This window comes from Panthera onca (assembly GCF_046562875.1).
Source record: "Panthera onca isolate mPanOnc1 chromosome E1 unlocalized genomic scaffold, mPanOnc1 haplotype 2 h2.Chr16_ul_3, whole genome shotgun sequence".
Classification (NCBI taxonomy): Eukaryota; Metazoa; Chordata; class Mammalia; order Carnivora; family Felidae; genus Panthera; species Panthera onca.
In genome coordinates, this window is record NW_027675817.1 from 1,266,685 (window position 1) to 1,294,288 (window position 27,604).

Genomic DNA, 27,604 nt, shown 5'->3' on the forward strand with positions numbered 1-27,604 from the left:
ACTTTTTCAACAAGAAGACTATATGACAATCTTGTAATTTAGAAGTAACTATGTATCATAGTCTCTTGGGCACCTGGCTGGCTCAGCGGGCTAAGCGTCTGACCCTTGATTTTGGCTCAGGTCATGATCTCAGGATTCAGGAGTTCAAGCCCCATCTCAGGCTCCGTGCTGATGGTGCAGAGCCTGCCTGGGATTCTCTCTCCCTCTCTCTCTGCCCATTTCCCACTTGCTCTTTCTCTCTCTCAAAATAAATAACTTTAAAAAAAAAAGAATCTCTGTACATCAACAGATGAAGTAAAGATAAGCACCTGTGGCAAATGCTATGTGGATATCTCTGAATCAAGAACAATATCTGCTAGTAATGGAAAGACTGCAGACCCTGGCCACCCCCATCCAAAAAAAAAAAAAAAAGTTGTTCAAAAGAGTGTCTGGAGATTTTGAACAAATCCAGACAAGCATGAAGAAGCGTGTCTGGAGCTGAGCCATGGTGAGGAGTATAGATAAGACTTGTCTACAGAAACATAGAGGGTAATAGTCAGACAACAGGTGCTCTGCTCTCTTAAGACTACAAAAAGAGGCAGCTCAAAATTAGCTTGCACACTGTCTTTCCTGGGGTCTCCTCAGCAATGAAAAACTACAAGGCTCCGGGGTTTTCTATATAGAGTATCATGTCATTTGCAAATAGTGAGTTTTACTTCTTCCTTACCAATTTGGATGCCTTTTATTTCTTTATGTTGTCTAATTGCTGTGGCTATGACTTCCAGTACTATGTTGAATAAAAGTGGTGAGAATGGACATCCTTGTCTTTGTTAGCCATGGATTTTTCATATGTGACCTTTATTATGTTGAGGTGTGTTCCCTCTAAAACTACTTTGTTGAGGGCTTGTGTCATGAATGGATGTTGTACTTTATCAAATTCTTTTTCTGCATCTAGTGAGATGATCATATGGTTTTTATCCTTTCGTTTGTTGATGTGATGTATGACGTTGATTGATTTGCGAATACTGAACCACCCTTACATCCTAGGAATAAATCCCACTTGATCATGGTGAATGATTTTTTAAAAGTATTGTTGGGTTCTGTTTGCTAGTATTTTGTTCAAGATTTTTGCATCTATGTTTATCAGAAATATTGGCAGTGGTGTCTTTATCCGGTTTTAGTATCAAGGTGATACTCACCTAATAAAATGAATTTGGAATTTTTCCTTCTTCTATTTTTGGAATAGTTGGAGTAGAATAGGCATTAACTATTCTTTAAATGTTTGATAAGATTCACCTGTGAAGCCATCTGATCCTGGTCTCTTGTTTGTTGAGAGTTTTTTAGTTACTGATTTAATCTCCTTGCTGGTAATCATTCACTTCAAATTTTCTATTTCCTCCTGCTTCCATTTTGGTAGGTTATATATTTCTAGGAATTTATCCATTTCTTTTCAGTTGTCTAATTTGTCGGTGTATAGTTTTTTCTAATATTCTCTTATAATTGTATTTATGTGGTGGTGTTTGTTATTTCTCTTCTTTCACTGGTGATTTTGTTTGTTTGAGTCCTTTCTCTCTCTCTCTCTCTCTCTCTCTCTCTCTTTTGATGATGAGTCTGGCTAGTTTATCAATTTTGCTGATCTTTTAAAAGAACCAGCTCCTAAAAATCTATAAAGAACTTATCAAACTCAACTTATCAACTCAGTGAAGAAATGGGCAAAAGACATGAACAGATACTTACCCAATGAAGACATGGCTTCCAATGAAGATGGCTAACAGACACATGAAAAGATGCTCAACATCACTTATCATCACAGAAATACAAATCAAAATCACACTGAGATACCACCTCACGCCTGTCAGAATGGCTAACATTAACAATTCAGGAAACAACAGTTGTTAGTGACATTGCAGAGAAAGGGGAACACTTTTGTGCTGTCGGTGGGAATGCAAACTTGTGCAGCCACTTTGGAAAACAGTGTAGAGTTTGCTCAAAAAATTAAAAATAGAACTACCCTATGATACAACTGCACTACTAGGTATTTACCAAAAGGATACAAAAATGCTGATTCAAAGGGGCACGTGCACCCCAATGTTTTTAGCAGTACTGTCAACAATAGCCAAATTATGGAAAGAGCCCAAAGGTCCAGCGACTGATGAATAGATAAAGAAAATGCAAAATATATATACAATGGAATACTATTCAGCAATCAAAAAGAATGATATTCTGCCACTTGCAACAACGTGGATGGAGATACAGTGTATTATACTAAGGAAAATAAGTCAGAGAAAGATAAATATCATAGGATTTCACTCATATGTGGAATCTAAGACACAAAGCATGTGAACATAGGGGAAGGGAAGGAAAAAATAAGATAGAAACAGAGAGGGAGGCAAATCATAAAAAGATTCTTTTAAAAAAAAGTTTTTATTGTTTATTTATTTTTGAGAGAGAGAAAGACAGAATGTGAGCAGGGGAGGGGCAGAAAGAGAGGGAGACACAGAATCTGAAGCAGACTCCAGGCTCTGAGCTGTCAGCACAGAGCCGGACATGGGTGAACCCATGGACCTTGAGATCATGACCTGAGCTGAAGTCAGACACTTAACCACCACCCAGGTGCCCCCATAAAAGATTCTTAAGAGAGCGGGAAGCAAAGCATAAAAGACTCTTAATGGCAGAAAACAAAATGAGGGTTGATGGAGGGAGGTGGGCAGGGGATGGGCTAAATGGGTGATGGGCATTAAGGAGGGCACTTGTTGGGATGAGCACTGAGAGTAATATGTAAGTGATGAATCACTAAATTCCACTCCTGAAACCATTATTACATTATATGTTAACTAACTTGGATTTAAATAAAGTTTTTTTAAAAATTAAGGGGCACCTGGATGGCTCAGTTCATACGGCATCTGACTTCAACTAAGGTCATGATCTCACAGTTTGTGAGTTCGAGCCCCACATCAGACTCTCTGCTGTCAGCACAGAGCCCACTTTGGATCCTCTGTCCCCCTCTCTCTCTGCCCTTCCTCCATTCATTCTCTCTCTCTCTCAAAATAAATAAATCAACTTAAAATCTTAAAAATAAATAAATACAACTTTAAAAATTAAAAAAAAAATTAATATGAAATTTATTGTCAAATTGGTTTCCATACAACACCCAGTGCTCATCCCAAAAGGTGCCCTCCTCAATACCCATCACCCACCCTACCCTCCCTCCCACCCCCCATCAACCCTCAGTTTGGTCTCAGTTTTTAACAGTCTCTTATGCTTTGGCTCTCTCCCACTCTAACCTCTTTTTTTTTTTTTTCCTTCCCCTCCCCGATGGGTTTCTGTTAAGTCTCTCAGGATCCACATAAGAGTGAAACCATATGGTATCTGTCTTTCTCTGTATGGCTTATTTCACTTAGCATCACACTCTCCAGTTCCATCCACGTTGCTACAAAGGGCCATATTTCATTCTTTCTCATTGCCACGTAGTATTCCATTGTGTATATAAACCACAATTTCTTTCTCCATTCATCAGTTGATGGACATTTAGGCTCTTTCCATAATTTGGCTATTGTTGAGAGTGCTGCTATCAACATTGGGGTACAAGTGCCCCTATGCATCAGTACTCCTGTATCCCTTGGGTAAATTCCTAGCAGTGCTAGTGCTGGGTCATAGGGTAGGTCTATTTTTAATTTTCTGAGGAACCTCCACACTGCTTTCCAGAGCGGCTGCACCAATTTGCATTCCCACCAACAGTGCAAGAGGGTTCCCGTTTCTCCACATCCTCTCCAGCATCTATAGTCTCCTGATTTCTTCATTTTGGCCACTCTGACTGGCGTGAGGTGATATCCGAGTGTGGTTTTGATTTGTATTTCCCTGATAAGGAGCGACGTTGAACATCTTTTCATGTGCCTGTTGGCCATCCGGATGTCTTCTTTAGAGAAGTGTCTATTCATGTTTTCTGCCCATTTCTTCACTGGGTTATTTGTTTTTCGGGTGTGGAGTTTGGTGAGCTCTTTATAGATTTTGGATACTAGCCCTTTGTCCGATATGTCATTTGCACATATCTTTTCCCATTCCGTTGGTTGCCTTTTAGTTTTGTTGGTTGTTTCCTTTGCTGTGCAGAAGCTTTTTATCTTCATAAGGCCCCAGTAGTTCACTTTTGCTTTTAATTCCCTTGCCTTTGGGGATGTGTCGAGTAAGAGATTGCTACGGCTGAGGTCAGAGAGGTCTTTTCCTGCTTTCTCCTCTAGGGTTTTGGTGGTTTCCTGTCTCACATTCAGGTCCTTTATCCATTTTGAGTTTATTTTTGTGAATGGTGTGAGAAAGTGGTCTAGTTTCAACCTTCTGCATGTTGCTGTCCAGTTCTCCCAGCACCATTTGTTAAAGAGACTGTCTTTTTTCCATTGGATGTTCTTTCCTGCTTTGTCAAAGATGAGTTGGCCATACGTTTGTGGGTCTAGTTCTGGGGTCTCTATTCTATTCCATTGGTCTATGTGTCTGTTTTTGTGCCATGAATATGATTCTTATATTAGGGTCAGCTATATTTTTGTGAACCTTGAAAGTGGTCAGGCTATTGAATAGCATCGATTGTGTTCTCTATTGAGTTCTACGATGGTGTGAATGTTACAGGCTGTGCTCCAAGGGAATTTTATAATTAGTAACGAGTCCCCAAACAATTGCCCCCCCCCACCCCACCCTCGCCGCTTCACAGTCTTGCAGGCTTAGAGACTGAGAAATCCTAGCTAAGTTTCAGAGGCCTTATTTGCCCATAAGAGTTGACCCTGGATTGGTCTCAGGCTTCCAGCCTGGACAGCTCTTGCAGTGAAAGTTGACTTCCCTGGTCATCAGGTAGAATCTCCATTAGCTGTCAATTCTGAGTAACAACCTTTAAGAACCAAACTAAACCTTTGGGTTGCTGACCTCTCCCTAACATGCTATGGTATCCCTTGTACACGATCAAAATGTTGTAGCTGTACTTTGCCTTAAGGGGAATTGTATTGTCTATAAGGGACATGGGCCATTTCTGCCAATAAACTGTCCAAGCGCATTCTCTCCCTCCCCTTCCCCCTCCCCCTCCCTCCAAAGCATTGTTCATCGTATCTGGTGGGATTTTGTTTCCGGGGAGTAGACACTTGCCTTGTTTCTAACATGAAGTATCAGCTATAGTCCATGGTCTCTATTCCAGAACTCACACTGACCTCTACCTAATGCCTTACTGTCTAGTCATCTGATTTTGAACATTGTTGTTTCCATAGTTTTAACTTCCTGTGTCATTATTCCTTAGTTCCTATCTCTTAAGATGATAGCGTTTTTGAACCACACAGTTGTTAACTTCATGTGTATTTTTTCACACATAGTTATGATTAAAAACTGAAGTGTGAGATGAGAAAACTTCTAGGGAAATGCTTTTATTTTCTGCTTTTATAAATAAAAAGAATGTCTAGTTATTGGGTGCTATCATTGTATACAGCTAGTTTTAGAACAAGGAAAATTCTGAATTGATCTTGTTAACTTTATTTTTTAAATGTTGATTTTTGAGAGAGTAAGCAGGGGAGAGGCGGAGAGAGGGGGACAGAGGATCTGAAGTGGGCTCTAGTGCTTACAGCAGAGACCCCAGTATGGGGCTTGAACTCATGAACCATGAGATCATGACCTAAGCTGAAGTCAGACGCTTAACTGACTGAGCCATCCAGGCGCCCTCTTTTTTTTTTTTTTTTTTTTCCAATCCTTATTCACTTTATTTCAGAAAGTGGTAAAATAGCTGTGGAATACAGACCCTGTGAAGAGATCACAGATGCCAGTACTGCAGACGAGCTGCAGGATTTAATTCAAGTATGTGGAGATTAAAGTTCAAGGGTGACATAGCCACTGTAGCCATAATGTAAAGCAACCAGCAGAATTTGGAAGACTTTGGCATTAGCTCTATCATCCTTTGGGAAATGTGAAACTCAAAAACTGCTTTTGACTGCAGGGGATTTCTGGGGCTTTTCCTGAAGTCCTGACCCTTGGCTCTGACCCCTTATTTGAAATTTGGAGAGCAAATTTCATCAGAGCACTGCCACAGTTGTGGACATAGGAGAGGACACAAGCCTTTTAGAGCTCCCCTCAAACAGAATCTCAAGGATTTGGGAACAGAGTAACTATGGCCTTAAATGTGATTATACTACAGCGTTTGAAACCATTATGCCATTCAAATAGGATGTATCACCCAGATGTCGGCATCTCATATATATCTTGCGTGAATATCTTGCTGAAGAACTTTTCTGTAAATCACTCACATGGATGTCCTGAATTAGGGATTAAGTTGCCGAAATAATTTCTAAAAAAAATTTTTTTTTTACATTTATTTATTTTTGAGACAGAGAGAGACAGAGCATGAACGGGGGAGGGTCAGAGAGAGAGGGAGACACAGAATCTGAAACAGGCTCCAGGCTCTGAGCTGTCAGCACAGAGCCCGACGCGGGGCTCGAACTCACGGACCACGAGATCATGACCTGAGCCGGAGTCAGCCGCCCAACCGACTGAGCCACCCAGGCGCCCCGCCAAAATAATTTCTAAAAGAAAATAGTAATGTGCCACATACAGAATGTTAAAAAAAAAAAAAAAAAAAAAAAAAGCAAAAATGTGTTTCAGGTCATTGAGAGCTTAATTTGGGGCTAGATTTGTGAATTTTTTTTTTCGATTTTTTTTTTAATGTTTATTTATTTTTGAGAGTGAGAAAGAGCGTGAGCTGGGGAGGGGCAGAGAGAGAGGGAGACGCAGAATCTGAAGCAGGCTCCAGGCTCGGAGCTGTCAGCACAGAGCCCGGCGCGGGGCTCGAACTCACAGACTGCGAGATCATGACCTGAGCCGAAATCAGGCACTCAGCCAGCTGAGCCACCCAGCCGCCCCTCGATTTCTGAATATTTAACTCACCCCACAGTTGCAAAGTTTGTTTTGAAGGGAAGAGAGTGGAGAAAGAGAAGATGGTTACTTTCTGAAAAAGCACTGGAAGATTTTTCATGCAAAATAATAATGTTAATTGAATCTAAATCAAACCAGTCGAGGAAACTTCAGACGTTTCCAAGTTTAGGCTTTGAGAAGTCTCGCTTCCTGGGGTGCCTGGGTGGCTCCATAGGTTGAGCATCCGACTCTTGATTTTGGCTCAGGTCACGATCCCAGAGTTTGTGGGGTCAGCCCCACGTCGGGCTCTGTGCTGAGCGTGGAGCCTACTTGGGATTCTCTCTGTCTCTCCCTCTGTCCCTCTCCTCCGCTCACGCTTTCTCTCTCTCAGGAAAAAAAAAAAATTAAAAAAAAAAAGTCTAGCTTCCTGAAAAAGGTGAAAAGATGAGAAAAAGATTCAGCATTGATGCTAAAGATTTCAGAAACCTGATTATAGCAACAGATCCATTCCTGCATGAGGCCAGTCTTGGAATCAGTTCCATATAAAAACTATTCCTGTGTGCTAGACATTGGGATTAAGATAAAAACCCCCTCTCTCTTGCATTTTACATGCTAGAGGTTGTGCCAGACCATAAGCAAGGACTAAAAATACATTAGAAAAGGGGCTGTGAAGGAAGTAAACTGAGTGCTAGTTGCAGTATTTCAAGAAAATTGTTTAACACGCTGACTATAACATCCTAAGTGCCTTCTCCATGTGGGCGCACAGAGTGGACCTCTGAAAAGTGGCCTTGTTACTTTTTCTAGATCAATGGCTATGTCCAGTCAAGATGAGATGGGGGAAGTTTTCCCACCCAGTGTAAATAAAGGGCTAGAATTGGTTTCCGGCCCTCTTTCCCAGAATGAATTGCTTAGCACTCCCCCCAAACTCCTCCTACAGACATTTAGGGGCCATCGCAGATTCAGTGGTAGGCCCCCATCTAACAGAGTGGTGAATTAATAATCAGCCATGGGTATTGAGAATTTAGAGGAAATGGCAACATTTTAGAATATCTGACTGTGAAGTGTGTTCTCCTCCCCATCGCCCTAACTGGTGCTTATTTTGCAGGTCAGCTACTTTTCTTGGAAGCAGTATGGCCAGGGGGAGGAAGAACGTCTCTCGGATTTAAGCTTTGAAGAGCAAGAGTTCAAATTGCTAGAGCTGGACTAGCATTTTTTAATTTCCCAGGATGCCAGGTCCTGTGGCTTCCTTGGAAGCTCTGCTCCACTCCCCCACCCTTCCACCCCTCAGAGCTGCGGGAGTGCGGGGCCACCCAGATCTGAGTCCAAGTACTACCTTGCTGTGAGCAGCCCCGGGCAGGGGAGGGGGGGGGAGGGGGGAGGGGGGGAGTGGGGGGGAGTGGTGGCCTTTGCAGGGTGGAGGGAGGCCTGGGCCCCAAGTGATTCTGGGAAAAGGGCCCGCTCTGCTGGTGCGGAGCCCATCTCCAGGGAGCTAATAAAGGTGGCGTAAATAAAGGGTGGGACGTTGGCGGGGGAGGGGCGCGCAGTTGCTAAAGGTGCGCGCGCGCATCACGGGGCTGCCATAATGGTTTGGCTCCCGCTCAGGGCCCAGCGCCAGTACCCTACTCGCCTGGGTCGCTGCGCCCCGGAGCCTCCGCGTGTCATGTCCCGGCTGCGCCTGTTGGCCCCACTGCTTCTCTTTATGTGGCAACCGTTGTGGCTGCTGGTCCAGGCAGCTCAGCCTCCGGAGTGGGCCCTGGACCCTGCCCAGCTGACTTCCGACCCCCTGGAGGCGGCTGAGCCCTGGTCTTCTCGCTCCTCTGATCCCCCGCCCGAATCGCCCCAGGCACTTACACGCCCAGCTGAGCCGGGGGGCTTTAATTACCCGGGGTCCTCTGCTCCAGCCCAGATGTTGGCCCCGCCTAAGGAGTTGACCGAGACTTTGGTTCCATTCCTGGACACGGTTTCGTTTGGAGAACTACCCCCAGGGCCAGATGAGGATCTGAATGACCAGCTAACCCAGCATCAAAGGCTCCCAGAGGTGGTTCCAGTGCCAGGTTGGGATCAGAATCAGACCATAGCTCCGCCTCCTCAACTCAAAAGTAAGACTAAAACTGTAGGTTTAGATCAGGCCGAAGATCACCAGTCATTTGAAATACTTGTTCCATCTCTGGATAGTCAGAGTTCAAAGCCAACAAAGTTTATTGTTTCACCCCTAAACCTGAAGAAAGATCTAGCTCAGCATCGAAGGCTTGCCAAAGTTGTTAGAACTCCAAACCAATTTGCAAATAAAGAGCACCTACAACAACAGCTGCAGGATGATTATTTAGATTCCAATATGGGTCTCCTGTATCCTGAGGAGAACCTACCTATGGGTTTCCCAGGGGGACCAGATCAACTTCCAAACTTCTCTGAGGAGGCTGAAATTTCTCCACCCTTGCAGAAGACCCCAAATCATCTAGAGTCCCCTGAGGAAGCTGAATCTTTTTTGCCCCAAGGGGAGGCTCAGGCTCAGCATCCAGAGCCCTCTGAAGAGACAGAAACATCTCTACTTGAGCAGGAGGCTCCATCTCAGCATCCAGAGTCCCTTAAGGATGGAAATTCAGCAAACCCACAAGAGGCCCCAGCTGAGCCTTCAAGTACCCCTGAAGAGGTCGAACCTTCTTCAGTCCAGCAGGAAGCCTCAGCTCATCCTACAGAGGCCCCCGAGGAAGTGGAACCTTCTCCAACCCCCCAGGAGGCCCCTGCTCAGCCTCCAGAGCCATCTAAGGACATCATATCTCAACTGTTAGCACATCATGAAGTAAATGTGCTATCTCCAAGTCAGAGTGAAGCTCAGAAGCCAAGCTTCCCCAATGTCACTGTTAAACCTCTGGATCTTACCATAACTCTAACTCAGCCTGCGGAGCACCCTGAGGAGGCTGGACCTACCCCAGTCCAGCAGGAGGCCCCTGCTCAGCGTGCAGAGCGCCTCGAGGAGGTTGAACCTACCCCAGTCCAGCAGGAGGCCCCTCCTCAGCCTGCAGAGCGCCTCGAGGAGGTTGAACCTACCCCAGTCCAGCAGGAGGCCCCAACTCTAGTTCCAGAGTTCCCTATCGAGTATTTAACTCAACTTGCAGTAAGTGATGAGGTGACATCTCTACCTCTAGGTCAGTATCCAGATTATTTAATGTTTCCCAGGGTTATAGGTAAGCCTTTAGATGTGGAATTTACCACAACTCCAGGGCCTGATAAAGGTGTTGAATCTTCTATAGCCCAGCAAGAGGCCCCACCTCAGCCTCTTGAACATACTGAGGAAGCAGAACTTTCTCTAACCCAGCAAGAGACCTCGGGTAAGCCTCCAGAGGAGGTTGAGCCTTCAAGTGAGCAGGAGACCCCAGGTCAGCCTTCCGAGCCTCCTGGGGTGATTGATCCTTCTCTAAGGCAGCAGGAGACCCCAGCTCAGCCTTCAGTGCCTCCTGAGGAAGGTAAGCCTTCTCTAAGCAAACAGGAACCCCCAGCTCAGCTTCCAGACCGTTTTGGAGAAGCTGAACTTTCTCCAACCCAGGAGGAGGCCTTAGCTCAGCTTGCAGAGCTCCTTAATGAGGCAGAATCTTCAACCCAGCAGGAGACTCCAGCTCAGTCTCCAGGGGAGATAGAATCTTCTGCAACCCTGCAAGAGCAACCAGCTCAGCCTCCAGAGCTGCCTTCCAGGGAGGTGGAACCTTCTCCAACCCAGCAGGAGCACCCAGCTCAACCTCTATGGCATCATAAGATGACAGTTTCACCTCCAGGTCACTACCATGATCAACATTTAAACCTGCCCAATGTCAGTGTGAAACCTCCAGATGTGCAGCTTACCATGACTGCAGAACCCACTACAGAGGTGGGACCTTCTGCAGTTCGGCACGAGACTATAGCTCAGCCCTCAGTGCCTCTTAATGTGGAACCTTTTGAAACCCAGCATGAAGCCCCAACTCTGCCTCCACAGTCCCCTGAGGTTGAATCTTTGCCAGTCCAACAGGAGACTCCAACGCAATCTCCAGAATCTACCACACAGGAGAAACTTCCAACACAGCAGGAGACCCCAGTTCAGTATCCAGAATATCCTGGAGAAGTTGAACCTTCTACAACCCAGCAGGAGGCCCTAGCTCAGCAATCACAGGCCCCTGAGGAGGGTGAATCATCCTCAACCCAGGAGGAGGCCCCGACTCAGCTTCCAGAGGCCCAGGAAGAGGGTGAACCTTCCCCTCTCCAGGAGGAGGGCCAGGGTCAGCACCCACAGGCCTCCGAGGGGAGTGAACCACCTACAACCCAGGAGGAGTCCCCAGCTCAGCATCCACAGACCCCTGAGGAGGTTGAATCTTCAACCCAGCAGGTGGCCCCAGCTCAGTTTCCAGTCCTCCAGGAGTCCCCAGCTATATCCCCTGAGCCCCCTAAGGAGGTGGAACCTTCTCCCACACCTCAGGAGCCCCCAGCTCAGCCTTCAGAGCCCGGTAATGAGGCAGAATCTTTTCCAACTCAGCAGGGAGCCCCAGTTGTATCCCCTGAGCCCCCTAAGGAGGTAGAACCTTCCACACAGCAGGAGGCCCCACCTCAGCCTTCAGACCCTCCTGAGAAGGTGGAACCATCTCCAGTCCAGCAGGAAACCCTATCTCTACCTCTCGAGCCACTTAAGGAGATAGAACCTTCTCTAACACAACAGGAGGTACAAGCTCAGCCTTCAGAGGCCCCTGAGAAGGTAGAACCATCTCCAATTCTGCAGCAGTCTCCAACTCAACCTCCGGAGCCCTCTAAGGAGGCAGAAACTCCTCCAGCCCAGCAGGAGGCCCCAGTTCAGCCTCCAGAGCCACCTGAGGAGGTTGTAGCACAACCTCCAGTCCATAATGAGGTGACAGTTCCACCTCTAGGACAAGAGCAAGCTCAGCATCCAAACTTGCCCAATGTTACTGTTCAGCCTGCTGACCTGGAGCTTACTGTAACTCCAGAACCTACTGTGGAGGCTGAGCAGTCTACAATCATGCAGCAGACTCTAGCTCCTCCAGAGGACACTGAGGTGACACCTCCACATCCAGAGCAGGTCCAGGCTCAGCATCCAAATTTGACTGAAGTCAGAGTTCAGCCTTTAGACCTGGAACTGACCATAACTCCAGAACCCACTACAGAGGTTGAAACTTCAACCACGCAAGAGATCCCAGGTCACCCTTCAGAGCCACCTAAGGAGGTTGTAGTTCAGCCTCCACTGTTTCAGGAGGTGACAGTTCCAACTCCAGGTCTGGATCAAGCTCGTCATCCATCGTCACCTAATGTAACAGTTCAGCCTTTGGACTTGGTGCTTACTGTAACTACAGAACCCACTACGGATGTTAAACATTCCTCAGCCCTGCAGCAAACTACCGCTCCTCCAAAGGACCTTGAGGTGACATTTCCACATTCAGAGCACATTCAGCATCCAACCTTAACTAAAGTCACAGTTAAACCTTTGGACCCAGGGCTTACCGTAACTCCAGAATCCACTACAGAGACTGAACCTTCTCTAACCATGCAAGAGACCCCAACCCAGCCTCCAGAGCCACCCAAGGAGGTTGTTCAGTATCCGTCCCAACAGGAAGTGACAGTTCCTACTCCAAGTAAGGATCAAGGTCAGCAACCAACATTGCCCAGTGTCACAGCTCATCGTGTGGACTTGGGGCTTACCATAACTCCAGAACCTACTACAGAGGCTGAACATTCTACACCCGTGAAGGAGACTACAGCTCCTCCTCCAAAGGACCTTGAGGTGACACTTGCACATCCAGAGCAGGTTCAGAGTCAGCATCCAAACCTGACTGAAGTCACAGTTCCACCTATGGACCTGGAACTTACTGTAACTGCAGGATCCAGTGTGGAGACTGAACCTTCTCCAACCATGCGAGACACCCCAACTCAGCCTCCAGAGCCACCTAAGGAGGTTGTAGTTCAATATCCATTCCAGCAGGAAGTGACAGTTCCAACTCCAAGTAAGGATCAAGGTCAGCATCCAGCATCACCCATCATCCCATTTCGTCATGTGGAGCTTACTATAACTCCAGAACCTATTACAGAGGCTGAACATTCGACAACCCTGAAGAAGACTACAACTCCTCCCCCAAAGGACCTTGAGGTGACACTTGCACATCCAAAACAGGTTCAGAGTCAACATCGAAACCTGACTGAAGTCACGGTTCCACCTATGGACCTAGAAATTCCTGTAAGTCAGCAACCAGAGTCATTTGAGACAGGTTTTCCTCCAACAACTGAACATCCTGTGGTGCATTTTGTAAAGTATACCTCAGAAAAGGCATACACAACTTTAACTTGGCAACCAGAACAGAATGCCACCACAGACCTCAAAATATGTGAGCGCTGTACCTGCAAAGAGGAGACACTGTCGTGTGTTGGTCTCAGCCCACAGCAGAGGCTCCGCAGAGTGCCCGTGCTGGAGCCCGACACCTACAACGGCACCTTCACCATCTTGTAAGAATCGCCTTTACTTGTTTGTTCTCTGCCTCCTGCTTGACATGGCAGTCTCTTCCTCAATGTCGTCCTGGGCCTTCCTCATCTCCCCAACCACGTTGACTGACTTTCTGTTTTTACCTTTTCTTTGTCAACTATCCCTTATCTTCATTTTCCTTTTTACTACTGTTCGCCCTTCTGCAATCTTTTACTTGTAATTGTCCTTATTCTTTTTCCTTATCCAATTTTTAGCCCCATTATTTCATTCCTTAACCTCTACTCTCCCATTTTTGCTCCATCCTCTATAATAGGATACAACAGAGTAGTGAAGAGTAGAGATTCTGGAACTAGATTGCCTGCGTTTGGGCCGAGGTCTGTCATCTATTAGCTTTGTGACTCAGTTTCCTTTTCTGTGAAATGGAAATTATGATAGTTACCATCTCATGGGATTATGGTGAGATCTAGATGAGGTAATACATATGAAGCACTTGGATCAGTGCCTGGCGAAATATGAGTGTTAGCTGTTATTATTTTGATTCCCCAGACCTCATCTTTGACGCCCGGCCTTCCACATACAGTACTCAGTTTGGGCCCAACCCAAGAGTAAGTACTATGGGCGCCACACTAGGATGAAATCGTCTTCAGAACATGAAATGACAGGTGGGAAGAAAGGAAATGGTCATAAAAAGGGAGGTGGCATGTAATTAAGTACTAAAAGAGGTACCATGGGTGTTGGAATTCAGCAGACTCTGTAATCAGCGGAGTATGGAGGTCAGGGAGAGCTGCATGGATAAGCTAACACTTTAGCTGAGACTTAAAGAGTGGCTCTGATGTGTTAAATAGAGAAAAAATGGGTATAAGTCTAGGCAAAGGCACGGCTGCAGGAATGATCAGGAATTAAGAATTAGGTTAAGCAGTTAAAGATCCAATTACGAGAAACCTTGACTATCAGCTAGAGAGGTTTGAACGTTAGATTCTGAGTTATAGAGAGCCATTGAAAGTTTTCAAGCATGAGATATACAGAACGCTGAAACAGGATTATTTTCAGTTCCCCATATAGGCCGATCTGGAGAGGAGAGCTTGATCCAGCGAGACCAGATAGAATGTTCTAACAAAACCTGGGAATAAAGTAACAAGGGGCCGACTCAGAGTGGCTGAAAAGAGTAGAAAGAAAAGCCTTGAGAGCACTGCAAAGGAGGAAGTGACAAGATAGACTAACTGATGACAGTCGCGGGTGGGGTGTGCACGGGAAAGAGAAAACTCAGATATTACTCTGAAACTTCTGTCCCAGATAAGGAGAATGATGGAAGTTGAGGCATCTTTTACCAGGGAACACAGAGCAACCAGAAGGCTTCAGGTTGACTGGAAATGTCCACCAGGCACATGGGCAGATGGGTATCTGTTTTGAATTTATTCCTGACTCCCCTGAAAAAAATGTGTATATAAACTGACCAGGTAAGCTGTTGCTGAGGGAAGAGGACAAAACTAAAGGTAAAGATTCAAAGTCATACGCAGAGTTAGCGGTTGAAACTGAACCTCAGGCATTTAATAGCTTCTCTTAAACATGTGTAATTCATGGATACATGAATTATCATGGATACTTTTTTTTGTTTTTAATGTCACAGGTATAGAGGATAAAACGTGAAAATCCCACCCCACCCTCCCTACCACTCATAAGATAACTCCTGTCACCTTTTTGGTGTGTGTCCTTCCTTCCCATCTCTTTCCTTTGCATTTTTTCCTAATTTCCTAATGAGGGGATACTTTTTAATTCCTTGCCCAGTGATTTGTTGCTTTTCCCTATACAATATGTCTAAGAAATCTTTCCATGTTAGTTATTCTAATTTCTAACTTCCCTTATCCTTCTAACACCTAGAGAGGTTTCAGTAGAGGGCTTCTTTACATTTGTTTGCTGATAATGGTAAATTTTTTACCATTTTTTTCGTTGAATTATTATTTTCTCATTGATTTGTGGAAGGAACCATTTTAGACACATAAGTGATTTGGGGGAAAAAAATACTTATCTCCAGAGTAATTAACAGGCGTTATCTACCCAAGGAATGGAACAAATAGGAAGTTCAGGTTCTAAGGAGCTGGCTTGTTTGTGCCAGTGGCCCCACGCTATCTCTTTATTAATTGCACCACCTGGGATGCTGATAGCCGCGGAAATTAGAAAGTTGGCATTTACTGCATTGGAATATTCCCCACAAGGTTGCCAGTGATTCTTTTATTTATTCTGTTCATTCCTTTCCTACCTATTCAAGGATCTGAACTGTGTTTCTTCACAGAAATTTCCAAGGAAACTCTATTTCTCACATTGATGAAAATGTATGGAAGGGATACCGTTGGGCTGAGAAACTGTGAGTATATTCTCTCCAAATACGAATACAAAAAAAAAAAAAACAAAAAAAAAAACTAACTGCATTCTAAGGTCCTTCTTGGTCCAGAACTTTGAAGTCAGTAGCTCTGAGGAAAGGTGTTTCCCCTTCCATATCCCAACTCGACCTCTACCGATTGCAATTCTGTGTTAATTTTTTTTTTAACGTTTATTTATTTTTGAAACAGAGAGAGACAGAGCATGAACGGGGGAGGGTCAGAGAGAGGGAGACAGAGAATCTGAAACAGGCTCCAGGCTCTGAGCTGTCAGCACAGAGCCCGACGCAGGGCTCGAACTCACGGACCGCGAGATCATGACCTGAGCTGAAGTCGGCCGCTTAACCGACTGAGCCACCCAGGCGCCCCATCTGTGTTTATTTTAAAAATTAAATTTGGCAGGTTCCCTTTAAAATTAGAATCAATTTCAACTTATTTTCCATTATACAAGGAATACGTGATTATAGTCTCAATATATAAAAATGAAATAACAGGGGGACCTGGGGGGCTTATTCGGTTAAGTGTCCAACTTCGGCTCAGGTCATAATCTCAACGGTTCGTGGGTTCAAGCCCCACGTTGGGCTCTGTGTTGACAGCTCAGAGCCTGGAGCCTGCTTCGGATTCTGTCTCCCTCTCTCTCTGCCCCTCTCCTGCTCATTCATTCCCTCTCTCTCTCTGTCTCAAAAATAAATAAACATTAAAAAAATTTTTTTTGATGAAATAACAGATCTAGTGAACACCTGCCTTATGTTCTAATCCCCCCACTGCTGGGATAGCCACTACTCTGGATTTAGTATATATCCTTCCAGACCTTTTTCCATGCATTTGCCTACATACATATTTACAGCAAAATAGGTTTGTTGTGTGAGTTTCTTATCTTTTTTTTACATAAATTGTAACATCCTACAACTCGATTCTTTTGCTTCGTGGTATGTCTTAGACTTTTTTTCTTCCAGTACATAGAGGGTTACCCCATCCATGCAAGCTGCTGCATAATATTCCATAGTATGAGTGTATTACGATTTAGTAATTCCCCTCCTGATGGATGTTTAGGCTGTGTCCAGTTTTCTTATTACATGCATTGCTGCATGGACCACCTCATACATGCATCTTTGTGTACGTGGGTGGGTATTTCTGTAGAATAGATCCCTGGAAATGGAACTGTTGGGATGAAGACGATGTCGATATATACAATTTTAATTGCCCTCAAAAAAGGTGTGCCAATTTACACACCAATCCATACACCATGACAGCATTCATTTCCTCCTACCCTCCCACTCTTGGATATTCTCCATTTCTTGGCTGATCTGGTGGGTGAATAAAATGGGTCCCTTCTGAATTTGAATTTTTCTGATTACGTATACATTTAAATATCTCTGTATGTTTCCTGGGCATTTGTGTTTCTTGTCTGAATTTTCTGTCCTTTGCCAATTTTGTTGTTATCTTTTTTTTAAATTGATTTGTAGAAAAAGTCAGTGTAGACACAAGTAATTTTGGAAACAATATTATACTCAAAGTAACTGACTGGCATTTTTCATGACAGATTGTGTGTCATATCATTAGTTCAACTTGGGTAGATAAGTCATAAATGACTTCTGAATTAATAATAAAAGACATAACAGTCATAGTAATCTAAATGTAGGGATTATGATCCCCCTAAAGTAGATTCCCCCCTGCCCCTTAGTCTGATAACCTTACTGGTAAGGGACAAATGGTAGAACAAGGTAGTTGTTTTCTTATGAATTTTATGAATTTCTTAAATACTATATATAGTTTATATTTTCTCATGATAGTATCTAACTTGGAGATCTTATTTCCCAAACTTGTAAGAAAAATGAAAGTAATTTGGCACAAGGAACAAGAGAGAGTGGAGAGAGTGGGTAGGCTGAGGGACAGGGGTAGGAGAAAAACTTTGAATTGTGTATTATATACCTTTGGAATTCTGAGCCATGCAAATATATATTACCTATTAAAAAAAATAAACTGAAATTAAAAAAATATTTTTTGAAAAGCGTGTATTTGGTAGTTTATATACTAGAAGATGAATCTGGTAAGATTTGATGATTCTTAAAAAATTTTTAAATGTTTATTTATTTTTGAGAGAGAGAGAGAGAGAGAGAGAGAGTGAGTGAGCAGGGAAGGGGCAGAGAGAGAGGGAGACACAGAGTCCAAAGCAGGCTCTAGGCTCCGAGCTGTCAGCACAGAGCCTGATGTGGGGCTCGACCCCACAAACTGTGAAATGATGACTTGAGCCGAAGTCAGACACTTAAGCAACTGAGCCACCCAGGTGCCCCAAGATTTGATGATTTCTAATTCAGCTTGAGGGTTATGCCTTGTAAGACAGAAGTTTTTAACTATGGGTCAATAGTCCCCTGGGGCAGGATTTTTAACCTTTTTTTCTATATATCAAATTTAAAAAAAAATTTTTTTCAACATTTATTTATTGCTGAGAGACAGAGCATGAACAGGGGAGGGGCAGAAAGAGAGGGAGACACAGAATTGGAAGCAGGCTCCAGGCTCTGATCTGTCAGCAGAGAGCCCAATGTGGGGCTCGAACCCACGAACCGTGAGATCATGACCTGAGCTGAAGTTGGACACTTAACAGACTGAGCCACCCAGGCACCCTTCTATATATGTATTGATGATCTGCAGAAGCTTATGTTCTTGGGATAATGTTTTCAAATGTATAATAAGTTAAAATATATAGGAAAAGGAAATTATGTGGAAATAGAGTTTTCAAAAATTTTTTAAAAAGATTAGTGATATAGCAATAAATCTGCTTCTGTTAGAATATTAAATAACAAAATATAATGGTACGCCTACTAACTATTATAACTTCAAGGTACTGATGAGAATAAATGATATTTTGAGATATCCACGCCAAATATGTGATATGAAAATATCTGATTTCTGCTGGGGACCAAATTAACTACACTAATCTGTGGTTTGTTGCCTACATTCATAATGGAAGGAAATGCTAATTCTAGTTAGAGGTTTGTGAAAATAGAGATGTGATTCTATTTCCCATCCAAGTTTGGCACCCACAAATTCAGTCCATTCTATTCACGGACCTGAGCCCTAAAGGGATGGTCTGCAAATTGAAATCGCATGCACACCTTTGCACGTATTCAAGAAAGTGCAGTTTTCTAGGGAAAGGGTCCATTCCATAGCTTTTATGAAATTCTCAAAAGGTTCTTGTCTCAAAAGATTGAGTCACAAATTGGGGCGGAGGTGGAGAAAGACATTTGTTTTCCTGTGAAGTTGTACTTATTCTCATAAATGATGATAAATGAATGATTTGTTTTAATTAAAAGTAGTATATTTGCAAATTGATACCTGTCACTTTCTGAATTCATTCAACAAATATTTATGGAGCATCTCCTATGTCCCAGGAACTGTTTTACATGCCAGGGATATAAGCCCAAGAACAAAACTGACCAAATATCCCACTTGTCAAGGGGTTTACAAATATATAATATAAAAACAAATATGTAAATATAATAAATACATAGAATTTCAAGTATTGGTAAGAAATCAGTGGCCAGATCTCTCAAGTTTTCTAATTTATTCAACGACCGTTTCTGCTGCTCATAGACTGAGTTTTTTACTAATGATAATACTTTTCATTCATATAATCTTGAGTTGGTTCTTTTTATTAGATGTACTGTTTACCTCTGTCTGAGGATATATTAATGATGCCATTCTAAATTTTGTATACTGTTTAGTTTTGAGAGAGAGAGAGAGTGAGAGACAGAGTGCAAGTTGGGGAGGGGCAGAGAGAGAGGGAGACACAGAATCGGAAGCAGGCTCCAGGCTCTGAGCTTCAGCACAGAGCCCAGTGCAGGGCTTGAACCCATGGACTGCAACCTGAGCCGAAGTCGGATGCTTAACCGACTGAGCCACGCAGGTGCCCCATTAATGTTGGTATTCTCAAATCCTTTTGTGTTTTCTCTGTTAACTGTGTCATTGACTATAAGCTGTTATATTTGTTTTTTATTTTCTGTCCTGAATAGAATTGGCTTTCTCACTCCATTTGGTCATTCCTGAGTGCAATTTATCTTTGTAGTTGAGATTTGACTTGCTTCTGTTTTCTGGTCCTAAGGAAGAGGTGAAATGAACCACGGGGCTTGTTATTGGTGACAGGTCCCCCTGAGAGTTAAAGAAGAGGTGGGAGGTGACTTCTAATGGCTAGTCAGAGTGTATACCCTTCCTCCAGGGTTCTGGGACCCTGCCCCCTTCTAACACCAATGGCTCCTGCCTGGAAGAAAACACCCTTTGCTGCCAGATCCAAGGAGGAAGGATGTGGGGTTGATGTGCTGTCCTTGGTCCTACTGCAGTATCCCAGCTAATCACCCTGTAGGTGGCTCCAAGGCATTTCTGGTGGGGAGTGTTTGTAGAGCTACTCCCTTGGCTTTGAGCTAAGGTTGTGGATTTTCTAATTGTATCTTTTCTAATCATCCTTAGGGACTTTGGTGGAGTTTGGAGTTTGGTAGAGACTTGGCATGTTTCAATCTGCCAGCTTGAAATAGCACAACCTCTTAGGAAGACAATTTTGTACCCCTGTTAAATCCTGGAGAAACTTAGGCAAATGTGTACTAGGATATAAACAGAAAAATGTCCAAAGCAGCACTGTTTATAATAACTAAAAATTAGAAAAATCTAGTATCCACCAACAGTAGAATGAACAAATAGTGTTACACGGGTATTTACTCTATACTTATTAAACTGAGCATTTATGTTATGTGCATTTTATGCACATTTTTAGTTCTCACAGATATTTTTTAGATGGGGAAAAAAATTAGATGGCTTTACTTGTAGCACTGATATGGTTATAAATAGGGCTTCCACAATAAAATTTGGGAAAAGAGAGGAGGAAGTGGCAGTTCTGTCCATGTTTTTGCCACTCAGGGCTGGGTTCTAACAGAGATTTTGTGATCCAGAGAGTAGGCATTAAATGTACATTTTGGTGTGAAGAGTGGATAGGGGTGTGTGTGTGTGTGTGTGTGTGTGTGTGTGTGTGTGTGTGAGAGAGAGAGAGAGAGAGAGAGAGAGAGAGAGAGGGAGAGACAAAGGAGTATGTGAGAAGAAAAGATTTGAATCAAACAGCAGAGATCACCATCCCTACATTAAATAAGAATTAGTGTATTTGGTGGCACCATTACCCAGGTTTCTCTCACATCTAGCGGTCCTGTGTAGCAAATAGTTGTAGTTATTTTTGCATTTTGACCCAGAAATGACCTTTTCATTTTGCAGAATTCTCAGGGACAATTATCTGACCGAATTACATAAAGACACATTTGAAGGCCTGCTATCCCTCCAGTATTTGTAAGTTAATCAGTTCATCATTTATTATGAGTTTTTAGTTATATTATTTATTAAAAAATACAGGGTTCAAATTGGATAATTGCAACAATTTCTTCTAACAGTAGAATTCTATAATTCTCTATAGTGGAATTCTATAATTCTCTCTATTAAATTCTATAACTCTGTAAGTCTGTGGGGACCCAGCCCATCTCTAGCATTAAATACCTCCTATGCATTTTCAACTTTTTAATTTTATAGACAAGATATAGGAAAAAGCCCTTCAGTTGTAGAGGAAAAGGGGTAATGAAGTCTGAGCAATTATGGACACCCATATGAACCTTGTTATGTAAGTGTTCATATACCATCTGCTTTTATTTATATTTATTATTTATGGCCCATGGATCAAATCCTGTGTATGGTCTGTCTTGATACAACCTATGAGTTCAGAATGATTTTCATGTTCTTAAAGGGCTGTAAAAGAGAAAAGAAGAGAAAGAAACAGAGAATATGTGACAGAGACCGTATATGGCCTGCAAAGCCTAAAATATTTACTGTCTGGCCTTTACAGAAAAGGTTTGAAAAAGTTGGCTTAGTAAAATGAGAGGAATTGAAGTTAACCTCAAATTGTCACCTACAAGACAAGAAAATATAGAACACTTACATTAATTTGAATGCCATTAACCCAGAATTTTTAAATAATTTAATCTAAATTAAATATTTAAATATTAAATATTTAACTAAGCAGGTGAATTATGTAAGCAGTATTACCAAGTACATATTAAATTATTAAGAGATTAAGGATTTCAGTGTGGGAAATTTTATTAGTTTATTTTTTTATTATTATTTTTTATGTCATTTATTGTTAAGTTAGCTAACATACAATGTGCACTTGGCTTCAGGAGTAGATTCCTGTGATCAGTGTGGAAATTCTTATGCCACCATAAAAATAGATGTTTAAAATGATGGTTAAGGGGTTGGGGCTCCTGGGTGGCTCAGTTGGTTGGGCGTCCGACTTTGACTCAGGTCGTGATCTCACAGTTTGTGGGTTCGAGCCCCGTGTCGGGCTCTGTGCTGACAGCTCAGAGCCCGGAGCCTGTTTCAGATTCTGTCTCCCTCTCTCTCTGCCCCTCCCCCACTCATGCTCTGTCTCTCTCAAAAATAAATAAACATTAAAAAAATGATGGCTAAGGGGCACGTGGCTGTCTCAGTCATTAGAGTCTGCAACTCTTGATCTCGAGGTTGTAGGTTAGAGCCCCATGTTAGGTATAGAGATTACTTAAAAAAAATGAAATCTTTAAAAATATAATGATGGTTAAGTGGTATAGTTAGAAATGTTTACACTAAACAAACATCAGAAATGCCTCTAACTTCGCTAATTACAGAATAAACATCTCTCCAGCCTCATTGTCAAGGAAGAAATGTTTGCATATATCTCTGTACATTAGACATACAGAGATACTAATGTTCTTTGCTATGGAGGTTCAGTGTTTATTCTTTGTCCATGCCATGCAAAGCTGTGTATTTCATTAATCCTTTTTAAAAAATTTTTTTAATGTTTATTTATTTTTGAGAGAGAGAGAGAGAGAGACAGAGTATGAGCAGGGTAGGCACAGAGAGAGAGGGAGACACAGAATCCGAAGCGGGCTTCAGTCTCTGAGCTGTTGGCCCAGAGCCTGATGCGGGGCTCGAATTCATGAGCAGTGAGATCATGACCTGAACCGAACGAAGTCAGATGCTCAATCGACTAAGCCATCCAGGCACCCCTCATTAATCCTTATTAATGATGTGCTTTAGAAAATAGATTCTTCTTGCAAATGTGGAAGGCTTAAGGGTAGTGAGTAAAAAGAATCTCATATGACACTAAAAATAGTCCTTCAAATTATCAAACCTTCCAAGTCTTAGGGGACAACCACTTTGTATTGGTCTTCTTGGCTACCTCTGCCATCTGGGCTCCAAACGTTACAAACACAGTTTGGAGAAAACCAAAAGAGACAAACTGCGCAATGGATAGGGCCTTTCATTATTTCTACTATGAGGTACTTTGTAAGCCAATTATTTCATGTCAGGTGAAGTGTTCTCATTCATTCATTCAAAAAAAATGTGAATCAAAACCTAAAAAAGAATGTGACAGGCCCTATGCCCAGTACCATAGGCACGCAGATGGTTAAGACAGGCTTCCCACCCTTGTAGGAACTCATGATTTCACAGGGAAAATAAACAGAAGCTTAAACCATAATGCCTAAGCACTAAATGGATGATGAAGCACTGACAAAGTGCAGAAGAGGGAGCCACAAAGTCGTAAAACCACATTTCTTTTCAGTCGTTTTGCTCCTTCTACTCACTACCCAGCTGTTAATTTATTTTATAAATATTTGAGTTTGTTCTTTGTCCATGCATCAGTTTTAAACACAGTAGACAACGCAGATGAGCAAGACTAGTCCATACTTTCATGGAGTTTATGCCCAGAGGAAATGGAATGCCAGAATAACTATATTAAGAAGAAATTGGGGCACCTGACCGGCTGAGTCAGTAGAGCATGCGACTCTTGATCTCAGGGTCGTGAGTTCAAGCCCCAGGTTGGGCGTGGAGTCTACTTTAAAAAATTAAAAGAAGGAGAAGAAGGAGGAGGAGGAGAGGGGGAGGGGAAGAAATGGATTTGGGCAATGAGAAGTATAAGTTGTTTTTGGAACACAGAAGAGGGGGGGAAGACTTCAAGTTGGATCAGGGAAGTTACTAGAGAAATACTGTTTGAACAGAACCTTGAATGGCTATGACGTATCATCAGATAGACATCTTGGGAAGAATATGCTTGCAAGATAGAGTGAGTGAAAGGCAAAATGCAGGAGAAATTTCTTTGGTATCTGTAGAGTAGGAAACTAGAGCCGGATTTAGGATTTTGAAGGCCTTGGATAATATGCCAGGCTACCGTGTTATCACAGCAGTGCTCTAGGACAAACTTTAGACTGCACCAGGGTCACCGGGAGGCCTTGTCAGAACACAGGTTCCACCTCCACAGTTCCTGATTCACTCAGTCCAGAGTAGAGCTGAGAATTTGCATCTTGAGTAAGTTCCCAAGTGACTCTGATATTTGAGAACCACTCCTGGAGAATTAATCTGGTGACTGTGTGCAGTATAGATTAGAATGGGAGAGACCAGAGATGAAAATGCCAGTCAGAAGATGGTGGTACCCATGTAGGTGGAAAGTGAGGGACTCGGCTGAAATCCATGGAAATAAGAGGGTCAACCATAATCAAGAATGGGTGTTTCCAAATAAAAATCCAGGACCGTGTTGTTTTTTTGTTGGCCCCACTTGCAGCTGAAGCAATTGATAAATTCATAGACCGTTTAGGCAACGTACAACCAAAAATAAATTTCTATTAATATGATAATATAATTCTGAGTTCGTTCAAAGTTAGGTATTGATTAGAGGAGTAACTTCTTTTCAAGTTAAATGAAAAGGTATCTTTTACCTCTTCTGGTATTGACTTGGTGTCAAGAAGTAGAACTAAACCAGGAAGGTGTGCTAATGTGAGAATATCCCTTTTAATGTTAGAAATTATAGGGGCGCCTGGGTGGCGCAGTCGGTTAAGCGTCCGACTTCAGCCAGGTCACGATCTCACGGTCCGTGAGTTCGAGCCCCGCGTCAGGCTCTGGGCTGATGGCTCGGAGCCTGGAGCCTGTTTCCGATTCTGTGTCTCCCTCTCTCTCTGTCCCTCCCCCGTTCATGCTCTGTCTCTCTCTGTCCCAAAAATAAATAAACGTTGAAAAAAAAAAAAAAAAAGAAATTATATGTGGCGATCACAACTTTGAGCTCATAATTTAGAAATTGATGAGGCCACAAAAAGTCATTTAATCAATTCTTCTGCTCTCAGGAAACATTACTTCCAAGATCTATCAAGATCTATAGTTGTATATTTTATGTATGAAGATCACAAAGGTGAGACTCTTAAGAAAGGTGAGGACAGGGTTAGGGGCTCTGGAAGGTTCAATTAACAATTCCTAATACTCAGAGTTTAGCCAAAAGCTACTTATTCAATACTACCATCCTACTAATTAGATATCTTATAGCTAATTGAGGCAATATTTTCCTTTTCCTTTTCCTAGAGATTTATCCTGCAATAAAATACAATCTATTGAAAGACGTACATTTGAATCACTACCTTTTTTGAAGTTTATGTAAGTTACAAATATAATTTCATTATATTTGGAATTTGTATTAAACTTAATTGTAAACCTCTTTGTTATTCATTTGGAATGAATGAACCTTTATTAGTCGAAAGCTACTAAAATTATGTAGCAAATCTTTTTTGTCTGTGGCAAAGTTTGGTGTGAGAGTTATTATAGAGATCAGAGTGAATCGTTCTAGAGCAGCAGTTCTCTGCCAGGGTGATTTTGCATCCAGGTGACACTTGGTAGTGTCTGGAGACATTTTTGATTGTCAGACTGTAGATGTGCTCCTGGCATCTAGTGGGTGGAGGCCAGGGCTGCTGTCACACCCTACAGTTCACAGGGCAGCACCCCCCCCCCCCATAACAAAGATTATCCAACCATAAATCTCAACAGTGCTAAAGTTGTGAAACATTTTTCTAGAGAAATAAACTTACTTCTCTAGAAAAAAATACTTACTTAACACAAGTATTTATTGAGCATTTACTGATTTGTATCTAATGCACCACATGTATAAACATGAAAGTATAAATCTTTCATGCAAATATTTTTTTAAAAAGGCAAGTATCTTTCCTAGTGAGATTTCTTTAGTGTATGGAGAGAGTATTGTGGTTATGTTTCATTATCTATAAATTAGAATCACTGCCAAAGGATAAATATTCTGAAAGAATATCTTTTTTTTCTCTTTGTTTGTCTTGTTTTTGTGTGTGTGTGTGTGTGTGTAGAAATCTTGGTTGCAATTTACTCACCGAACTGAGCTTTGGAACATTTCAGGCCTGGCATGGAATGCCGTTTTTACACAAGCTGTAAGTGAAATAGAAAATGAATACATGTAAAAAAAAAAAAAAACTACATGTAAAAATATCATACAGTGATTGGTTAGGTGTGTGTTAATAAACCCAGTATGAATTCTGGAAAGTAGGTCTTAAAATCCATTTTTTTTTTTTCAAATGAGGAAACTAAGGTACAAAGAGGCCAAGAGACTTGTCTTAACTCCTAAATGGCACTCTCTGCCCTCCCTCGTACCCAGCTTTGTGTGGGCAATGAAAGCCCCAAGCAAGTAACACCCAAGTCAGTATTATCATGGGAATTCGTGACAGTGATGCTTCCCCAAGGTGTGCATGGTCCTTGAAATCCACTTTTGAATTTAACTTTGATTCCTGCTCATGTGCAAGTTTCCTATGCAAAAGAGAACTTCAAAGAACTAAGTTTAGCACAGAGTTTTCCAGGCAGCAAAAGGTGTGGGTGCTTCTTGAGCCATCAGGAAAGCAGAAAGAACTCCTGAATGCCTGCCACAGGGCACTGCTCTCCATGTGTTTTCTTTCCTGACCACTCTTCAATTAAGAAGTATGTTATTCCCTTTCAGCCGGAAAATTCTGTGATTTCTCTGTAAAAAAGCAAATCATACTGGACATGTTCAGTGGCCTGAGGGGGATTTTTAGACTCAAGGTTGAAGACCCTCCTCTAAAGCAGACGCTGGAAAAGACTGTCTTACTGTCTTGTGGTTCAGAAATCCGATTTCACAACTTATCTTCCGTTAGATGAAAGTGTTTACGGTGTGTCCGGAGCTGGAGTAAGTTCCTGCGGGTGCCCAAGAGCAGGGGCCTCCTCTCTCCTCTCATTAATTTGCTGATGCCTAACTTGGGGAAAGAATACTGAGGGTCAGTTTTTTGTTTTGCCGGCATGCCAGAGAACGGGCTCATTGAGTTTCTCCACCAAGAGGTTTTAGTGGTGTCAATATAATGTCTTAAAACTCACCACCTCTACTAAGCATCTTATAACACCGAGAGTCTCTTCCAAGAATCTGAATTTCATAGTTAGGTAGGCAATACAGGACAAAATAGGGTGGAATCCGTTGATAACAATGAATGAATTCATTGAAAAACACTCAGTGCCACGCGCACTCTATGTCGACAGTGTACTAAGTACTGGGGGTACAAAGAATACACAGGGACTGTCCCCAAGAATCTTTCATACTGGAAGGAGAAAAAGATGGCCGTTGATGGGAAAACGTATGTGAGCCATGCTGGCATCAGTGCAGCAGGGTAACGAGCTAGGGGGTGACAAAGTAGGGGATGGTTGTGGAATAGAAAAGATTTGTTGTGGAAAAGGCAACAACTTGCTTGTGTTGAGTTTCCACGTTCATCTTGATGAAGTTTTGGGGAGATGGTGGGGAGTCGGGAGCCGACGGCCAAGAAAGAATTCTTGAACATGTCTTTGGTGCAAAAAGGTGATTTTATTAAAGCACAGGGACAGGACCGTGGGCAGAAAGAACTGCGCTGGGGTTGTGAAGAGTGACAGGTTATATGCTATGGAATTGGGAGGTCAAGTCAAAAGGGAAGTCTCCAGAGGGACTGTGATATGTGAAAGAGGACTCCTAAGATACCAGAGGCCTTGCTATTGTCAAGCTAAGGTTGTTTTTCCGTCTAGCAAAGCATTAAGACAGTAGGGAGTTCCTGGAGAA

General features: G+C 42.7%; 2 protein-coding genes and 1 long non-coding RNA gene across 4 annotated transcripts in view; 2 read left to right on the top strand and 1 right to left on the bottom strand.

Annotated features, from left to right (window-relative positions):
* The first annotated feature begins 8,233 nt into the window (after positions 1-8,233).
* On the top strand, positions 8,234-12,362 carry LOC145715142 (uncharacterized). The gene is made up of 2 exons (XM_081794766.1): positions 8,234-12,241; positions 12,333-12,362. The coding sequence occupies exons 1-2, from the start codon at positions 8,429-8,431 to the stop codon at positions 12,360-12,362; spliced, it is 3,843 nt and encodes a 1,280-aa protein (XP_081650892.1). The 5' UTR covers positions 8,234-8,428.
* LOC144615400 (leucine-rich repeat-containing protein 37A2-like) overlaps positions 12,221-27,604 on the top strand; it is a 44,455-nt gene continuing 29,071 nt past the window's right edge. For both annotated transcript variants that reach the window (XM_081794781.1, XM_081794780.1), the window contains exons 1-5: positions 12,221-13,317; positions 15,585-15,656; positions 20,923-20,994; positions 25,078-25,149; positions 25,866-25,946. In XM_081794781.1, the coding sequence (XP_081650907.1) occupies positions 12,365-13,317; positions 15,585-15,656; positions 20,923-20,994; positions 25,078-25,149; positions 25,866-25,946 (1,250 nt within the window). In that variant the 5' untranslated portion in view covers positions 12,221-12,364. The remainder of the gene's footprint in view (positions 13,318-15,584; positions 15,657-20,922; positions 20,995-25,077; positions 25,150-25,865; positions 25,947-27,604) is intronic.
* LOC144615403 (uncharacterized) lies at positions 19,447-26,915 on the bottom strand. Its single transcript, XR_014137170.1, has 3 exons — positions 26,636-26,915; positions 25,890-25,944; positions 19,447-21,604 (listed from the first exon to the last, which is right to left on the bottom strand). It is a non-coding gene; the product is annotated as an uncharacterized LOC144615403 (long non-coding RNA).